Source organism: Camellia sinensis, chromosome 12 (assembly GCF_055761805.1).
Source record: "Camellia sinensis isolate YWXY chromosome 12, ASM5576180v1, whole genome shotgun sequence".
Classification (NCBI taxonomy): Eukaryota; Viridiplantae; Streptophyta; class Magnoliopsida; order Ericales; family Theaceae; genus Camellia; species Camellia sinensis.
This window is the reverse complement of record NC_138972.1, coordinates 57,723,319-57,743,070: the sequence shown is the minus strand read 5'-3', so window position 1 is coordinate 57,743,070 and position 19,752 is coordinate 57,723,319. Positions and strand designations below refer to the sequence as shown.

The window sequence follows — 19,752 nt, the reverse complement described above, 5'->3', positions numbered from 1 at the left end:
GTAATGAAAGCCATTTCTTCATCTTCCTCCGAAGCATCTTCTTCTTCCTCTTGAGATTTTGAGGTAGACTTGAAAATTATCCCCTTTTTCTTATTCTTGTCTTCTTCTTCCCTTTCTTCTTATTCTTGTCTTTTTCTTCTTCTTTTCCTTCTTGCATAATGATCTCATGAGTTAGAAGAGATCCCATTAACTCATCAAGACTTAATGTTGACAAGTCCTTTGCTTCTATCACTGCAATAACTTTGTTCTCCTAGCTGTTTGGCAATGAACAGAGAACTTTTCTAATAATTTTTGCATTAGTATAAGTCTTCCCAAGAAATTTGAAACTGTTTATAATATCCGTAAAGCGAGTGAACATTTGGGATATGTTCTCATTAGGTTTCATCTTGAAGAGCTTATAGTTATGAACAAGCAAACTCACTCTAAACTCTTTGACTTGAGCGGTTCCCTCATGAGTGACAATAAGTTTATCCCAAATTTCTCTTGCCATTATACAAGTGCATATTTTGTTAAACTTAGTAGCATCAATTGCCATTATACAAGTGCATATTTTGTTAAACTTAGTAGCATCAAGTGCCCAATACAACATATTAACTGCTTTGGTATTGGATTGAATATCCTTATAATCAACACTAGTCCATTCACTCTTAAGTTTGGGAACTAACAGACCATCTATGGTTTTGGTGGGGATTTTAGGACCATCACAGATAATTTTCCAAACCTCATAGTCAATAGATTGAATATGTATAATCATATAGGTTTTCCAATAGTTGAAATTTGTGCTATTGAAGAAATGTGGTCGGTTTGAGGCTTGACCTTCAGGAAGAGACGAGTTAGGGGTTGCCATAGATCACTCTAAGACAGTTAAGTCATAATACTAGAGAAGAGGCTCTGATACCAATTGTTAAACAGGAAAGCAACCCAAGAGGGGGGGTGATTGGATTAATTAAAAATTTTGGCCAGAAAAAGATTTCAAAAGACTAAGTGATTAAATGCAGCAGACAATCAATAAATGCACAGAAAATAAAAAGAAAGGAAAGAAGAGGTCAACACAAGGATTTATAATGGTTTAGCTCACCGACCTACATTCACTCCTCAAGAGACCTCCTTAAGAATTTCTTCACTACGAATCAATGCACCACCAAGCTTCACCTAGCTTGTGGATTTTTACAAAGGACTTACTTCAATCTATTGAGGACCTCTCAACTAAATGCCTCACTTTACAAGTGTTTCACTCAGAAAATAAGGAACAAGAGAAAGAGGTTCACCTGTCATCTTTTACAAATATACTCTCTCAAAAGATGCATATGAAAGTGTATGCTCACAAGTAATTTAAGACTCACTCAGATGTGAAATGGAAAAGTACAATGGAGCATATTAAAAGCTCTTGATTGCTCTTTAATGCTCTAAGTTTCTTTGTATTGAAGGAGTGTGTTTTCCATGCAAGAAGAGTTTCTTCTTTATAGCATTAATGGCTTCTAGCTATTGGAGAGAGGAGATTTGAATCTTCTAGCCGTTGGAGCAAATCATGGAAGATATCTTCCAGTTATTGTTTGATCAGAGTATGGAGAAGGCAGACTGTAGGCAGGTCTTGGGAAGAGAAGGTTCATTTAATGCATAAGCTTTATTTAATGCTCAATCTCGTAAGTCAACTTAATGGTAGAAGATATGGAGCCAGAAGATCTACACAGGGGTCAGAAAAGATGACATACTTTGCACAAACATATTAAAAAGTGGCTGAGAAAAAGGCTGTGTCAGTCTAGATCTAATTTGGCAGCCAGATTTTTGAAACCCAGATTTTACAAGTGTCGATCCGTGCAAATTGGGTGTCAACCCTTTGCTCTTCTTCTCTTTTTTGAGTTTAATTCCAGGTGTTCTTGGTGTCGACCCTTATCATTCTTGATGTCGACCCTTGCTGCTAAATTGCATTATGAAATTTAGTGTCGACCCTTGTTGTTCTTGGTGTCGATCTTTGCTGCTGATTTGCATTCTGAAATTTAGTGTTGACCCTTGCTGTTCTTAGTGTCGACTCTTGCTGCTGGATTGCATTATGAAATTTAGTGTCGACCCTTGCTGTCTTGGTATTGACCCTTGCTCCTGGAACACTTAGACATTTTTGAGCTTTGTTCTGGTGTCGACCTTTGCTATTTTGGTGTCAACCCTTGGACTTGTTTCACGTATAACCAGAATTTTGCATCCAAATGCTAATCTTGTGTTTTGAAGGGCCAAAAATCATTGAAAAACAACACTCTAGAATCATATAACTTCTAGAACCTTTGAAGCACAATTTGTATACTATTATTTTGAAAACTTTGAATAGTAAAATGTTTCAAAAATATTTGTCAATAATCAAAATCAATAAGAATTTATATTTGAATAACCTTGGGGGTAACATAAACTATTTTCTAATCCACGGCATTGAGCATTGTATTATATTTAACACATTTGAAAGTGTATATTGTTTTGAGAAAAATGGGTGAATACCTTGGCGAATCTGGGTAGGGGGTGTGGTTATGGTATTATGTTGGCCTATGTGTCCTTGGTGAAAGTCCAGAAACCCGCATAACTAAGTGTCGAGCCTTTCGGTTAATACCGGTAAAAATGATAATTGGTAGTAGTTGTATAGTCTACTTGCAAACACGTACCTAGGGATATCCAGAGTGTGATTCACTACACTGTTTTCTATTGTAAAACAAATGTTTTCATGAGTTGAGATACAAACCTGGCATTGCATGGTTTTGGAAAGATATATAAAATGTTTTCGGCACAAGCATTGCATATGCATACAACTTATATCTTTGTTAAGATTCATAATCTGTGTTACAGTATTTCTACTGGGTTTTGGCTCACCCTATGTGGGAAAACCATTTTCAGGTGCTGATGATATGCCTCCACCAAGGCAATAGCCTGGGAGGATTTGGAGCAAGAGCTTTATTTTGTTTAATTGTTGTATTTATTTTGTATAAGCCTAGGGCTTTATTTGTATTGACTTTAATCTCACTTTTATTGTAACCAAGTATTGTCTTAGAAAGTTGTAAGCCTTTAGGGCATTTCTTATGTGTTTTAACTCTTATTTCGTATCTTTAACTTGTAACACATGCTATAGATGCAGGATTAGGACTCGTGAAAGTATAACTACATGTGCTACCTTTTGTACCACGGAATCATATGAAATGACAGGATACCTATTTCAGAAAACTATATTTATACATTGTTGTCATTTGTTAATATTATGGATGGTTCATTATAATTATTTCGGGGTGTCATAGAGTAAAGGAGAAATAGTTATTAGGAAGGTATATCGAACCTTGTGATGTATATAACTCTTAAAAAAAAAAAAGATTTTACAAACTCTTCTTTTTATAATTTTTGCTTATATCTAAAACATGTATTTTGGAAGTTTTATTCCAAGAAGAAATTACTTCTATTTTAAAAGGTGAGAATATTCTTTATTGGGTTGTTCATATTTATGTGGGGTGGGGTGATGTACATATGTGAAATTTGTGTGGGAACACAAGGTGTGCCTCGGTAGAAGTTATTACTGTCAAACATTATGAATTACATAGGTCACCTTCATGATCGTGAAATTATTCTTCGCAATTAAGTATGTGTAGAGTTAGTCTTGAACTTTACATTGTATAACTTGTGTGTACTTGGGAAGAGGCGTGATCTTGATAGGGGGAGATTGAGATTGTTGGTAAAAGAGTTATTTGTCACTCGCCATTTTTATTACCAGGTTAACATTACCATATCCGTTGTTAAAATTCATTTTCATTAATACAACACGAAAATGAAATCCACCGATGTCCATTAATACATAAAGATTCCCTTAATCATATAAACAAATTGAAATGCAACATGAATTACAATTAATTAAATTGTCCATAGGCTTACACTATTACATAAAAGAGAAAGGGCTCAACCCTCTTTACAACAATGGCATTTCACCCACAAATAAAAACCCCGTGGCCAACTCGTAAGGAAGATCACTAATCTTGTATCACTTATCAACTTGTACCTGAAAAAGGATTAGCAATAGGGCTGCAAATGAGCCAAGTTATTCATGAGCAGGCTCGGCTCGGCTCAGCTTGGTTTATTTAGTAAATGAGCCAAACTCGAACTCAAATAGGCTTGTTTAGTAAATGAGCCGAGCTCGAGCTCGCATAAGCTCCGCTCATCAAGTTTGGCTCATTTATCTTTATTTAAATTATATAATAAATATATTACTTATATATTAAATAATATATAAATATATATATATATATAATGTATACATTATTTATATATTAAATAATATAAATAATATTTTTTATTTAAATAATATAAATAATATTAAAAAAATCTTATCGAGTCGAGCTGAGCCGATCAATCGAGCTCAAGTTTCATTAATATTAACGAGTCGAACCAAACTCAAGCCCAATTACTTATCAAGCCGAGCTCGAGCTCAATAAATGAGCTTGATAAGTAAACGAGCCGAGCTTGAGCTTAGCAAAGCTCGGCTCGGCTCGGTTCATTTGCAGCCCTAATTAGTAAAGTGGGATGAGCATAAAGCCCAGTAGGAATCCCAACATGATCCTAAACAATATCAACATATAGATAGCTATGATTATGAATGCATCATATCATATAATATAAATAATGTGACGATTTATAATTAAAGCATAATTATCTATAAACTTTTTCCAAAAATCATCCAATTTGCTCAACAATACAAATAGCTCTCTCTTCTTTCTCTTATATTATCCATTTCATAAAGAATATATATTAACAACACGTTTCGATAACGTGTTCACAAAACTCAATTGCCTTTCATTCCTTACACTCCCTACCATCACATGCACCCTTACTAATACATGAACCACATTTCCAAGCCCTAAGCTAAAGGGTAATGAAACATTTCTACAACCCGTTTGACACACAAATGTACATACAATACCTTTAACATGAAAAAGAAAATAACGTACATGCCAAGACTACTACACAACCATATGAGACAACCCAACCTTATCAACCAAATCGCTACCACATATAATATACACAAATAAACTTGTTCAACAATGAAACCTCAACCCATGCTCTACCTGCCTCAAGCACGGTAAGCCAAGGATACACCTTTCTACAACGAAATATCAATTTACCAGACACAAATTGGAAGGGAATGGTACCTCTGCCAATTTACTAGACACAAACTGAAAGAGAATGGTATCTCTGCTAAGTTCTCCAGACGCTAGCTGGAAGGTAATGGTACCTCTCATTCTTAGCGCAACATACATCACCAACCATCACAACATGCTAAAAGCATAATAACACAAATGTAATACATACACACAATCTATTCAACACATCAATATCATCTTCCACTGATGACTAAGGACAAAACCCCTAAGCACATGTATTTGATACTCACAACTACAACCATCCAAATCTCATGGGACATAAGTACAACAACAATAATATGTATCAAATGTTCATATGTCCAACCTCTCATTTATTCTCGATTTACAAAAGAGTTATAATTTCATTTTCTTTCTTTAATAATCCCTAATCTATTGTTAACCGAAACCATAACCCAACTCAACTCAACTCAGCATATATTTCTCAAAACAATCTCAATATCTCTGTTAATTTCCTTTTTAGCAATTATTACATTAATACCATCCACATAATACATAACATAACTATTACTCAACTTTCCCCCTCTTTATTTCATTAAATATTTAATAATAAAAATTATGGTTTTTCCTCCATTCATAATATAAATAAGATAGACTACCTTCCAATACACCAAAACCTTCCAAAAATATATAATTTCACTTTTTACAACTCAAACCCAAAAACCCTTTTTCGTGAATTCGAAATCACATAACTAAATCATTATTTTTATGTAATAGAAATATACAACATGTCTATCAGTAAGGAAGTATTGAGAATGAGTAAAGAAATCCCTATCTTTAGCAAGAAGAGGAGAAAGCTTGCAAATTCAACTTTGACGAAAATATGATCTGCTCAAATTACTTGAAAGCTCTCTTCGTGCTCTATGTTTTGGTATATGGAACTAGGGTGAGATTTGAGTGGAAGAAAATGAAATCCAAGCTTAAAAGCTTAGGTTTTTTGGACATGAAGGAAAGAGAAGAAAGAGAGAGAGAGAGAGAGAGAGAGAGAGAGAGAGAGAGAGAGAGAGAGAAAAATGATCTACATTTGACAAAAAAAAGTGACTTTTTAAATTGTTGATCCTGAACAGACCGCTCGAGCGATGAAACCTGCACTCAAGTGTAGAACACACACTTCCAGAATCTCAGACTTGTAAAAGTACTAGATAACTGGCAAGATCGCTCGAGCGTACAACCTGTCGTTCGAGCAATGAAGAAGAAAAACTTTTAGGTTATTATATTATTTTTTGGGGGAATGGATAAAGCATTATCCTATGATTGCATTTTTCTTGTGGGCACCTTGTGTTTAGTGGGTTGTCTAGATTGGGTTTACTCAATGAGAGTGATGATTCGACGCTGCAATCTACATTTTTTTATTGTTTGACTGTATGCGGTTAGGAATGTTAATTTGTATCAGTGTTGTGTAATCTAGGTAGCTTCAATAACTAAATTCTCTTTGCCTTGTAATTGGGTCAGTCAAAATGATTTAAATTCCAAAATTGTTTGCTAAACCTTAGACAGTGTTTCCTTGTGCTTACTGTTTCCTAGCAGTTAAGTGTAATATGAGAGTGTAATTTCTCTAAAATTTTAGGTCGTAAAGTGACTGAGAACTATTTTCCTTGATGTTGAATCTATTTGAGACGTGAGTAATGTAGGGCATGGTAGTGAGACCCTTTGCTTAAAGTTCAAATTCGTAGAACCGTTACGTTCTTGTAGCTCATTAGAGGTATCTGTGGTCATTCTTGTTTAATCTTGTTAATCAGGGGCCCATACTTAATGGGAGTCACTTGACTCGACTGAGTGAATCATTCTAATTCTTGTGATTGAGTTAGAGGAGAGACTCATCATTTTGGTATTGTACTTGTAACGTTTGGAGTACCTCTAGTGTATCGATGTTGGGACTAAATATGAAGGTTACTACTCGATTTCAATTAAATTTTTGAGTAGTGGTTGCAAATCTATTCAGAGTTATTCTATCTCTTATGTCTCTATGTTGCCTCTATCTCTTATGTCTCTATGTTGCCTTAGCTTCCTTCGTGGGAGTGTCAAGATGGGGTTGGTTGTTGGGTGTTGTTTCTTGTTAATTATGCAGAGTTCCTTGCGTTGAGAGAGAAATGTTATTTGAAATTTGTGTTGGATAGAGAACGTTTTCAATTAGTCGGTACGGTGTTAGTCCTAATGTTTGACATGCTTTACAAATGCAAAACCGACACTTTGCATGCTTGATTGGGCCGACTTAGAGGTAGGTGAGGACACCTTGTATGAGGAGAGACTGGTTCAAATTCTAGATGCCCGAGAACATGCATTGAAAGTCAGGACCATACCTTTAGTAAAGGTGTTATGGAGATACTACGGGGTTAAGGAAGCAACTTGGGAACGGGAGACGAAAATCCACTCCAAGTATTCGAATTTGTTGAGAACGCTTAGTTTGTTTGAGATTGTAGTAGCTTCTAATTTCGTTTTGAGGATTGAGCACTGGTACTTGCTAACTACTTGCCACTATAATTGTTGTCGCTTTCGAGCATGAGAATTGTTATTGGATTGTCACGATTGTTATTTAACTTCATGCTTGTGATAATCATGTCAGTTGTTGTTGATATTGTGGCTATAGCGTTATTGAAATCATGAGGATTGTAGTGGAATATTGTCAAGGTTGTGATCTCCATGCTATAATTGAGTTATTGTTGTTGTTGTTATTGATTCGTTTTTGACATTATCATCGTTGTTCGGAGTTTCTTTATATTGTGGGATTGTTGTCGTTGTTTTGGGTGGTTAGTGAGAGGTGTAGTTTTATTTCGGGGATGAAATTTCTTAAGGTGAGGAGGTTGTGATGTCCCGGGTATACAACCCGCTTTACTTCTCTTCTTTTCTCGTTTAATTTCTTATTTCAAAATTTTGATTTCAATTTGAGGCCCCATCGACCGTGTGAGTCTGCCACACTTCATAACTTTCTTCTACGGGCGTTCAAAACTATTTTCAGGATTTAATTTTCTTATTTTGAGAATAGAGACAGAACCGGGGTGGGAAACACACCTATGCAAACTTAGGATCACTCAAGTAAACAAAACCACATGTGCGGACGTAGTGCCATACATGTGGAAAGGGGGCAAGTTTTAGGATTTGCATTATGAAATAAAAGCACATACGAAGGGCATCTATGGGGAGGTCGTTGCACGTGTAGAAATGTCTTATTCAACCTTGAATTTCGTACCACTTTTGTAACACTTCGTACTCCTTGGACTAGTAGGCTTTCTTTTGACTCTTTTATTATTGTACTTGAAGCCTCTTAGATTGATTTTAGAGTATTGATTGGGGTGATATCATAATGGTAAAGTAGGATTGAACCAAAAACATTGATTCGAATAATTGTCCTATGAGCCGTCTTCACTCTTTTACCTTGTTCTCTCTTCACACTTTGAATCTGGATGTAAGGCTGGAATCATTGGAAATCCTGTTTCTGAGGCTTCAATTTGGACATAAGAACAACCTAAAATGGAGTCCAAATGAAAGAGTTATGCTCGCTTGAAATTTGAGTACTTATGTTGAATGCAAGTCCGCTCGAGCGAACTTTTGACAGCTTGAGCAGTTTGTGAGGGAATTTGAGATTCTAGGAGCGTAATTTCATTGCTTGAGCCAAGCTTTGACCACTCGAGCGGTCTATTCGAAGTTAGATACTTTAAAGTCACTTTTTGACCTAAACTTTTCATTATTTCTTCCTCTCTTCTCTCTCTTTCCTCCGTATCCGAAACCTTAGACCTCCAAACCTTGATTTCATCTATTTTTCACCAAGAATCCACCATAGATCTTGCATTAAAGATGAAGAACAAGTGAAGATCAACATTTTGACCGATTGGATTTTGGATTTTTTGAAGGAATTTTCTTGATCTAACTTCTCTACTTTTATCTTTGAGGTAGGATTACTTTTAATCTTGTATCTCTTTATTTTGAGGATGTTTATGTGGTGCTATTATGATATTGATGCTATAATTTAATGTTTGAGTTTACAAAATTGGGTTTTATTTCAAAAATGAATTTTCTCTACATTTTCTTAAAATATTAATGGCTATAGATTGTGAAGATTTTAGTTGGGAAATAGCATTTAACATGATTTAGGGGTCAAAGCCCCAATTTATGAAAACCCTAGTTGTAAAATTTGGAGAAAAGATGAAATTGATTTTTAGTTCTTTAAAATTGATAAACGATTATGATATTTTGAATATGTATTGATTGAGACTTATGAAATTAAAACCTCTTGAGATTTTTCTTGAATTATGAATATTGTTCCTTATTATTCCATTAAATTACTTGAGTGGTGTACATTATCCTTTACCTAAAGAATGTATGAATACTTGGAAACCTTGGAAAGGTTGTTTAAGGGGGTGGTAAATAGCATGTGAGTCCGGGTAGGGAGTCGGTTTTTGGAAAGAGTTGTGTGTTGTTGGTACCTACGCGAGAGAAAGTTTAGTGCCTAATTGCCCTATCTTAAGCTTATCGTCGGATGAATGTGGGAAAGTGTTTTTTGGGTATCCACTAGTCCTGCCTCATTATAGTCAGTAAAAGTGGGAAAATGGATGATTTTGGGTGCCCATTCCCTACCGTATTAATCGTTGGCAAATGTGGGGATATTTTGGATATAAACCTATGTATATGTATGTATTGAGACTCTCTTTAGGGACTTCATAGCGTATTTACACCCTAGTGTTGAATTGTGAAATTGTGGATGCTATGAATTCATGTATTCTTTCTTAAATTAATACTATGAGTTGAATTGAATATGTTTGGTTGTGATAATGCCATATGGATTTTCAAATAACTAGATACTTTGTTAAAAGTATTTCTACTGTGCATCTAGCTCATTCTGGAATCGGTGATGTGCAACCACCCCCATGAAAAAGAGAGAGGACTCTTTTGTTTTGTAGGGCATGAAGGTTTATTGATGTGTTATGTGGAAGCTCCTAGCATATGTGTTTTGGGACCGTGTGTCCATTTTGTTGTAATAAGGCCTTGCCTTGATGTTTGTACACCATTAAGGCATTATTATTTTTATCCTTTAGCTTCTTGAACTATGTTAATGTTGTTGTAACTAAGACAAGAATATGGAAATCTGTAATCTCTGATATGTAGTTGTAGACACCCCATTTTTGACCGTCCTCAAGACTTGGACGTCACCATTGGAACACTTGGTGATTACCCTTGTTTGTGTTCGTCTTGAGTTCCCGGAGGTCTCGGTTGCGCGCCTTGCCTCAGGATCTCTCGACTCGACCGTGTTGTGTCTGGTTTTGCACCAAACACTTGTGTTTTGCCATGGAAGGGCAGGGAATGCCTTGTGAGGCATCCCCACACATCACCGGCCATGGCTTGAGGCCACCGGCCAGTGATTTTATGCCATCGGCAATGTATATTGCCGGTCGGCACTCTTTGTTGCCGGTCGGCCATTTATTTTGCCAAAATGGTAATTTTGAATGGCCGATCACTGTTCATATACTTCTAGTAGATATTTTGTGCCAGCTGTGATAGCTGGCACCCACTCTATTCCCCTCCATACACGTGTATGGAGGGATTTCCCTCTTGGATGGCTTGTTTTGAAAGCCTTACAAGAGGGAGTTGCCTATAAGAAGAGGGCTCCTCTCTTGGCATGAGGGTTACAAAAAATTTCAGAGGGAGTTCGGGATTAGGGTTAGGGTTGATACATATTTCCTATCTCTATATCTCTCTCTTGTGTGTGTCTAGTGTGTGTTTGTCCATACTATTGCAGACAAACACATAGTGTTACACCTTCTCTTGGTTTTTGAGGGACTAGAGGGTTGTTCTTGGTGTTCTTGACTAGATTTGAGCTCAAGGAGGCAACAAGATCATCATTTCTGAAGGAGGACTTCAAGGGTAAGAAACTAGTCCCTTTTTACCCCATTTTTGCACACTACTTTTACCTATCTTGCAACTGTTTTTTGGCTTTGCATATAATACATAAAAGTTCTGTTTTTAAGGCCTCTAAATAGTTTGTTAAGAGTGTTTTAAGCTTTGGAGTTGTTTGACCCCTCTTAAGCCTTGTTTGGCCCTTGTTTTGTGCTATTTTGTGTGAGCTCCGGGACTTTGGTGTTTGGGCCTCCTCACCACTAAAATCTTGAGGGATTTCAGTGATAAGGATGGTGCCTTGAGGTCCCAAGAAGGAGAGGGCCACCCCCTCTCCTTGTTGTCCTTGAAAAGGACCATTTTTGCCTCTTGAGGGAGCACCTAGCTTAGGCTCTTGTTGACCATGCCTTAGCTGTTATTTATGCTTATTTTTCCATGAAATAGCATTGTTTTAAGTTGGTTTTGGTACACAATGCTTGCTTAACATACATGCCTTGTAATGCCATTTTGTTGCCTTAACATGCCTTAGGTTGTAAACCATTGTTCTAGCAAGTTTTAGGCTTGGCTTTGTGAAGCTTTCATGTTTATTTTGCCATGATTAAGGTCTGTCCTTAGTTGTTTGGGTCGACTTTGGCATGTATTGTATAGTCCCTTTGCATTTTTGGCTTGTTGGCCTTAAGGGTGTGAGTGTATAGCATGCATTACTTGCTTTGATTTCGTGGGTTGGGACCATTTTCCATGTCATTTCAGTCCACTTAGTATGCTCATATGCTTGCATTTCATGGTCCCTTTGATGTGTCAAAGGCTTGTGTTTCATACTCCATGTTTTGGTCATTGTGCATGCTTTTGAATTCAAGTCATTTAGATGCCATCTAAGTAATCTTTTGGGCTTTGTTTTATGTGCTAAAACTCTGTTTTGGGTCATTGAATTCATGCCATGTTTGGTCTTGTTAAGTGTGGTTCAATACCCCTTTAGCTTGCTTTGAATCTTGGACTTTGCTTGCATACCTTGATTGCATTGTTTGGGTTGGTTTGGCACCATGTTCTTGCATGATTTTCAAAGCTTAATTTACATGCTAATTGTCCATGTTATGCCTCTTTCAAGTGTGCTTGAGAGTTGCCCTTTTGTGCTTAAGTATTAGCCCTTTAACATGTGCATGTGTGTGCGTGTGTTGCCCTCCATGTTTGAGCAATTTTCCCTCCATGTGTGCGTGTGTTGCCTCCACGCGTGCATTGAGCCCTCTTCCCGAGGCCCTTTTTCTTGTTTTCTTAAATTAATTAATTTGTTTAATTAATTTAGTTGGTCTGTAATAATTAATTAGCTAGGATAGTTAATTCATTACTCGAATTGTATTATTCTTTTGGTCCCTCCGAGCGAGGGCGAATTTGTAATAAGTGTGGGTGAGTGTGTGCATGTCTTCCAATCCCTACTTCTTTCTCCCTTTTACTTACCTGCTTTGATGGTTAGTAATAAGTCATGTTTAATTTAGCATACCTTATGCTATGCATGCGTGCATCATTCATCAGTATTGCATTCACTGGGCTCGGTGCATCATGCTAACTGCATTAGTACTTCAAATCTAACTTGAATACATGCTACTTGTGCATTTTCACATGTCATTCATAGACTTGCCGAGCCTACTCTAGTGACATTCCGTATGCATTGCATTAGGCATTTAAACATGGACTTGGATCATGCATTGATTGCTAACGAGTTCCCTATTTTGGCTTGGAGTACTATGTAAGTATTTATGCTTTAGCATCTCGCATGAGTGTGAATGTTAACATGACAGTATGCTTGCCATGCGGCTATATGTTTACATGATAATACTGCTTGAATGCCTGTGGGTGAAGGTTGGATTGTTTGAGTTGGAACAACTCATTGAAATCCGTGTTTTTTAGCCTACTTACGAGTAGCAAATTTCAAATCGTTTTCCAAACAAACGGATGTGCAATGTTTCGTTCCAATCTAGGTGATTTGGTCTATACTTGTTTGCTGTGCGCACAACATAGTAATTCTAGGCTAATAACCGGAATAAGAACACATAATGTTTTCATAAACGGATATCACGGTTAGTAGAGGCCGATCTTCGGATCGGGCGAGAGGGGGGTGCTCATAGCTGACCTTCCCCAATCGTACCCAAGCTCCTGAGCCGAGGCAACTTTGGTGATGACGGACACGTGGCCTTTGGCACTGAGTCAGGGTTTCCTAAATTCCCTCATGAAAAATATTTAGGTGGCAACTCTGTATCTGGCAAAGTAGTACATGTTTGGCACTTCTTTTCTAAAAATCTATTTTCTCAAAACGATTTGCCGGATTTGAACTATTCGGTTCAGATTAAGGACCGTGACACAAATCGAGTCCGAACTGTAGCACGAAAGGCCTCACGCGGGTGCGTCTACAGTTTCTGGCGACTCTGCTGGGGATTTTAGAGAGCTTGACTCGAACTCGTGATATCCTGTTTTGATTTCACTTATGTGTTTCTTTGCATTGCATGTGCATTGGTGCGCCTAGGACACCGTGTTTGCCATCTGCCATTCCTGAACGGTTTGCCCGAGTCTTGACTTTGTCAAAGCATGCCATAAGGCTGACCGGTTGTGGGCTCTGACAGTATGGGAGCGCAAACCCTGGTTTTACCAGGGCACCCTTTTCGACCATTCGACCTAGTGCATATCGAAATCCATAGTGACCATTCCAAATTAGGACAGGTTGCTTACCCGATGTTAGGTTGTTTGAAAACTGCTGCGTTCATAGTGAAACCCTAGTTCCTGACAAAATAGGACAGGGAAACCCTACCCCTCTATAGGGGTGTTTTGGCTCTCTTTATTTGCTATGTGCCTTTAGAGTGCATCTCTATAGGAACGTACATATCAGTTTGCAAGTTTGAGTATCAGGCCCGAGGGCACCAGTATTAGTGTTGTTGAGAAATCAGTTATCTGCGGGTATCAAGTTCAGTTTTGGGAACAGTGATCAATAGTAGAGTGCAGTTGTTTGGCTACACCTGTGATTGATCTGTTTGGGCTGAAATGCTGTTTGTTTTTCCTTTCAGTTCAGAGTGTCCAGAGAATTGATACAGAATAGCTAGTGTTCCCCCTTGCTGAGGCAGGACTTATGATGATGCAGAATTCAGAAGAGATTGTGGTTATGACAGCTACGCTAGATCAAGGAATCACCCTGCGGGATGAAACCAATGTTGATGTATCGCATCCGCCTAGGTCGCCTGTCGCACACCCAGTTGTATTAGGTTCGCGAGCCCACTACATTCGAGCTGATGGGAATGATTGGTGACCTCCAGAGATCCGTGGCCGATCTGGCCTATGGAATGTCGGCTTCGCCGCCAGCGGCACCGTATGCCGGGAATTTCATTCCACAGGAGCCCCTGCTACTGGGGCGGATTGTGATAGAGCTCAGCCAACCAGAGGTTGCTTCCAGCTACAGTAACGACGTGTCAGCAACAACCGGGCTTCACTCTGATGTAGTAACCCAAACCCCCGATCAGGTCGAGGCCAGAGGCAAGAACAAAATGAAGGCAGATGCCGATCCCATTGAATAACTGCTGCGGGCAGTCGAGGCTTTGAAAGCCGGGGGGATGAACAAGCAATAGATATCCGCAGTTGTGGTAAAAACTGTGGAGGATGTTTTCCCCACTCCACCTGAGGGTAGTTCAAGTCAGTCAGAAAATCGGGATAGGCCCCGTCATGCCAGAACAGTTCCTCCTATTCCCAACCCTGCACCTAGGAAAGATCAGAAAACCAAGGCAGTGCCTGCTGACCCTTTTGCTAGTGCGTCTAGTAAGAATACTCAGACTTCAAAGTACCTGCCCCGAGGGCGCAGGATCTTTCATGCTCTCTACATGCCTCTGTCTAAGGCACTTCAGATTCTTACTGAAAGGGGGCACCTCAAACCCCTTGAACCTCGGCCTCTCCCGAAGAATCTCCCTCTCACACATGATGCTGCTTTGTACTGCGCATACCACCAACAGACCGGTCACGCCACCGATAACTGTTTCCGCCTTCGCTATGAAGTGCAGGATCTGATCGATAATGAGGTCATTCTTCCACCTACCTCAGCGAAGTCTGTTACCACCGAGCTGTTGGACTTTGAGGATACTGCGAGTTTGTGATCAGGGGTTGGACCACCTGCGGGCGGCGCTCGGTGTATTTCAGATGTGGCGTCTGGCACGCACTTTTTGAGCATTTGTAAATGCAGTTTTGTAGCTTCTGGCTTGGGTTTTGAGTCAGTTCTCTGTTTTGTTTTGAGTCTGCCTCTTTGCTTTGAGTCAGTCTTTTTGTTTTTGGGTCTGTCTTGTGGTACTGAGTCAGTCCCGTTGTATAGGGTGTCAGGTGATTCTAGGGTTGTTGCCTTGAACACCGTTTTGGTTTTGTAAATACCCTTTTGTTTTGAGTCTGTCTCTATTGTGGAGCCAGTTACAATCAGGGAATTTGAATGGAGCAGCTGCGGCTACCATGTTTCCATGCTTATTGCTAATTTTGAGCTAGTCGTGCCAAAAGATTTGAATCGAACGGCCGTGCATTCCACCTGTTCTCTTGTGCCCTGAAAATCATTGCATTGACCTATGTTTTTTTTTAAAACCTCTTTAACACTGCGGTGAAAACAAAGAGGAAGGGATTCCTCGAGTTTTGCAAAACTTTGATCAATTTGAGAAAATGAGAGGCATGCTAAGCCTTTAATGAATGAAACCGTGCTTGTTAGCGTGAGTACTGAGAAGGACCCTGGCTTGATCCAGATTGGTTCCACACTATCTTCGGCGAGAGCGATTTGTCGTTTTCTTAAAAACTTTCAAAAACAAATGTTTTGCGCGGTCCTGTGAAGACTTGTGTGGAATCGCTCTTGAGATTGTGCAGCCTAGGATCGCTCTCAGCCTCAAGATTCGACCTGTTTGTTTTGAACCTCGAACTCATTCGAAACATTCAACAGTCAACTGTCAAGGAGGAGGCCCGTGTGGCCAGTTTTGAAGCAGCCCTCGAACAAGAGGTACCAAAGTCGAATAAAAAAGATTAGATCTCACCAGAAGAAGCTTGTGGAGCAGCCATGATGGATTCTTCTGCAAATCATTGCAACAGCCGTTCTCCTAGATACAGAGAGGCTTCAACTTCAAAAACCATTTGGCATGGACTGGTTACACTTTTACCCTTTGAGAGGCTCGCTGGGCCGAAAACCCGGAAGGGCGACCCAGGCAAAAGTTAGAGCAAGAGAAAAATACAAAAAATGCAAAAAAAAGAGAGAAGAAATAAAATCAAAAAAAAAAGAAAGAAAAAAAGAGAATGAAAAGATACAAAAAATCAAAAAAAAGAAGAAAACAAAAAAGAAAATGAAAAGAAGCTCGCAAGGTCGAAAACCCGCATCGGGCACCTTGGCAAAAGTTAGAGCCTGAAAAGTGAAGGTTAAAATACCCGAGTGTACCTTAACCGGAACTACGTAAGGCTTGATTCCCATGTTTGGGATACGTAGGCAACTTCATTATGAAGTCCAGCCCCCAACGCTTTCATAGCATCTCAGTCCATACAATGGTTTCGATTTCATCCCGAAGTCCAGCCCTCAACACCTTCAAAGTGACTGTGTCCATATATTGTTTTTGACCATCTTCGTCTTCTCTGTATCCGAGGAAGTTCGGTCGTGATCATCACTGGTAAAGACTGTTTACCAAATGCTACGGCGTCATCTAGACAAGGGGCAACTTTCCGTTGCCATGATGTCGCCATTCACACCAGGGGCAACTTTCCGTTGCCATCCACCCCTTCCAAGCCAGGGGCAATTTTCCATTGCCTCCGATCCGAGGTTGTGCATTTCAAGAATCAGTTCCATGCTCGTTGGGCAGTGACCGTTTGCCAAAATATAGTTTTTGAGAATTTTTACTAAGGTTGACCATTTTCTCAAAAATTATTTCATTTTCCAAAACTGGACCATTTTCTTGGACCCAAAAAGGAAAATTTTCAGTGCTTATAGTCTGACTTGCATGGTTTTCAAATCAAAAATCGAACAAGTGTGTTAATCCGACTCTCATTCTGGTAAAAATTGTTTTAGTAGAAAACCAAAACAAAAAAATGGTCAAAATGATGAACTATGGGCACGGTTGAGTCAGGCTTCCTGTCTTTCCCCCATCGCCAGCATACTTGCCGAGAAAGGCACAACTTAAGCTGTCATTAAAGGGCTGAAAGCTCTCTCAACCTCCAAGCAACGAGGTATTGAACCAAGTGCGAAGCACGAATCCGAAGGGATCAAGGTACTCTATTCCCTTACCTGGGGTATCGACCAAGCGCCACCGGAAGAAACAGCCGTGAGCTAACCATGTTGGGCATGAACCCGCAACTTCCTATTCATTCATCAATCACCTTGGGGAGGGACGAAAAATGATAGAATAAAGAATAGAGAGGTGTAAGTTGAGAGAAAAGTAAGAAAAAGGGTTTTGAGAGAAAAAAACCGAGCCTGAGGGCCGAGTGATGTGAGGATCACAAATGAGAAAAGGGTGGGAAACAATACCCACAGAAACTGGCTCCTTGTGATTTGAGGTCCCCCGTCTTCGTTAACGCGGCTGTATGTCGTGTCTTTTGTTTTGTTTACCTCAACTTTTGTTTTGGGTCTTTTCTGAGCGTGTCTCGTTGTGTTTAGGTCGTGTACCCTTTTGTTTGAGTCCTTCCCGCTGTGTTCAGTTGTAGGCTCGATACCCCGGTTGAAAATCCTTTTTTACTTCGAAAACCGTTTATGCTCAGAGTGTTGTGCCATTCTCTACATCTGTGCGAAGCAAAAGAAGAAGAAAAAAATTGGGGGCATCTGAGCGTGCTTCAACTTCAACTGGTTCCATCTTGTCAGATTGGGCCGTTTGTTCAGGATTTGCTGTGTACAGAATGAATCGAGTGTGGTGTTAGGGGCTGTATGCAGACTAATCCCCAACAAAGTATGGGTTGTGCATTCAGTTTGAGCAGTGTGTTGCTTGGGCTGTTTTGCTATGAGGCCGTTTGGTTATCTGATCATTACAGTACAAATGCTCGATTTTTCAGACAACAGGTCAATTCCATTCACATTGAGGTGTAACATGATGTGATGCGATGCAATACATGAGATATGTAAATGTAACACTTTTTCAACGAAAAGTTTGTTCATTTCATTATCTTTTTCAAGTACATAGCTTTGAAAACAAAAATCTGCCTGTGGCAGTACAAGGTAATCTAACTACCAGCAAAGAGAAGGAAGAAAAAGAAAAAAAAGAGTACAAAAAAGAAGAAAAGCAGCAATCTGGATTATCATCAGTAGTCTCGGGCCCGGGGATCTGTCCTCGCCCTCTTCCTAGATGAAGGTCCAGGGGCATCGTCATCAGCATCGCCATCTGAGCCTGAGTCTGAGTCGTCTCCAGCCTCCTCAGATGACCCGACCTCTGCCTCTGCCTCGGACTCATCATCATCATCATCATCATCGTCATCATCAGGGATCGGCGCCTGAGAGCTACTCCCGACATGAACACGTCCCGCCCTAGTACGGGGACGTACAGCGTCTCCATGCCCTCCTCGAGCAGGAATAGAGGGCCCAGCCGGAGCGCCACCCACTGGAGGAATCTGGAAGGGAGGCTGAAAAGCACAAAAGGCAAATACATCAGAATACTGTGAGCAGTTTATCAGTACAGAATGCAATGTATGCAGTACAGTGTGCAAATGCCGTGAGTAGTTTACCAGTGCAGAATACAGTGTATGAGTACAGTGTGCAAATGCCGTGAGTAGTTTACTAGTGCAGAATTCAGTATATGAGTACAGTGTATGAATGACGTGAGCAGCTTATCAAGTGTTGTGTTGTGCACCAGATTATGTGAAGCAGCTTATGAGCATGGTTTGAGGCCGTGATCAGAAGAACATACCGGAATACTATAGAGGGCCAGGAGGTCGAAGGTCCGCTGTAGCATCCCCATCATGGAGGCATTCAACTCCAGGGACTGCCGGGTGTACTCGCAGGACGCCTGCAAAAGTATCAAAGGCATCAGTATTCTGCGAAATATCAAAATAAACTGAAATAAAATGACAATGCAAGATGCAAGATGAAGTAGCACATACCGGAGGTAAGTCATAGAACCCGACCAACTCATGGTCAGCCGGAGGAGGAGCAAAGGAAATCTAGTACGTCCCCCCACCCTGCCCTCGGCATGTCTGTATAGTGGGTAGCGCTGGCCAGCTAACCTCCTGACCCCTCCGAGCTCCGCTCCTGCCACGGACACGAGCCGTCCTCGGTGTCCCTACTCCAGCTACTGGCGCCGCAGGTCCCCCTCTCTCAGCTCGTCGGCCACCGCTCAGAGGCCGCATAATGTAGGTCTGGACGTACTCTCTGAAGTCGCTCTCGCCCCTGAAGTCCCCCGCGTCCCAGCCGATCGTGTAATCGGCCATCTCTTGGGCGGTGAACCTCTCAGTATCTCTCATATGGGCAGGAGGTGGACCCGAGACTATCTGCTCTAGTAACCCCAGGGTCTGACGCAAGAAACGCTCGCCCAGGTACCAAGCCCGACAGACCGGGCCCTCCAACAGAATCTGGTAACGGGCAGTCTCCCTTGCGCCCTCGTAGTGATGCCTCACCACGGCCGGCAACGGAGCCCAAGGCCGCCAGGTGATCTGAAAATGAAATACAGTTTGTTATCTACTGTTATTGAAAACATACAGTGCTAAGCGAAGCCTAAACAAATTCTAAAGTTGAACATACCTCCGCGGCGGTGATGGTGTCGAAGTAGCGGCGGAAGAAAATAAAAGACTCCCG

The 19,752-nt window shown here is 40.1% G+C and overlaps 1 protein-coding gene across 1 annotated transcript; it reads right to left on the bottom strand.

The window, feature by feature from the left end:
- Window positions 1–250: 250 nt before the first annotated feature.
- LOC114282121 (uncharacterized) lies at window positions 251–847 on the bottom strand. Its single transcript, XM_028224773.2, has one exon. The coding sequence runs from the start codon at window positions 845–847 to the stop codon at window positions 251–253; it is 597 nt and encodes a 198-aa protein (XP_028080574.2).
- Between the last annotated feature and the right edge of the window lie 18,905 nt (window positions 848–19,752).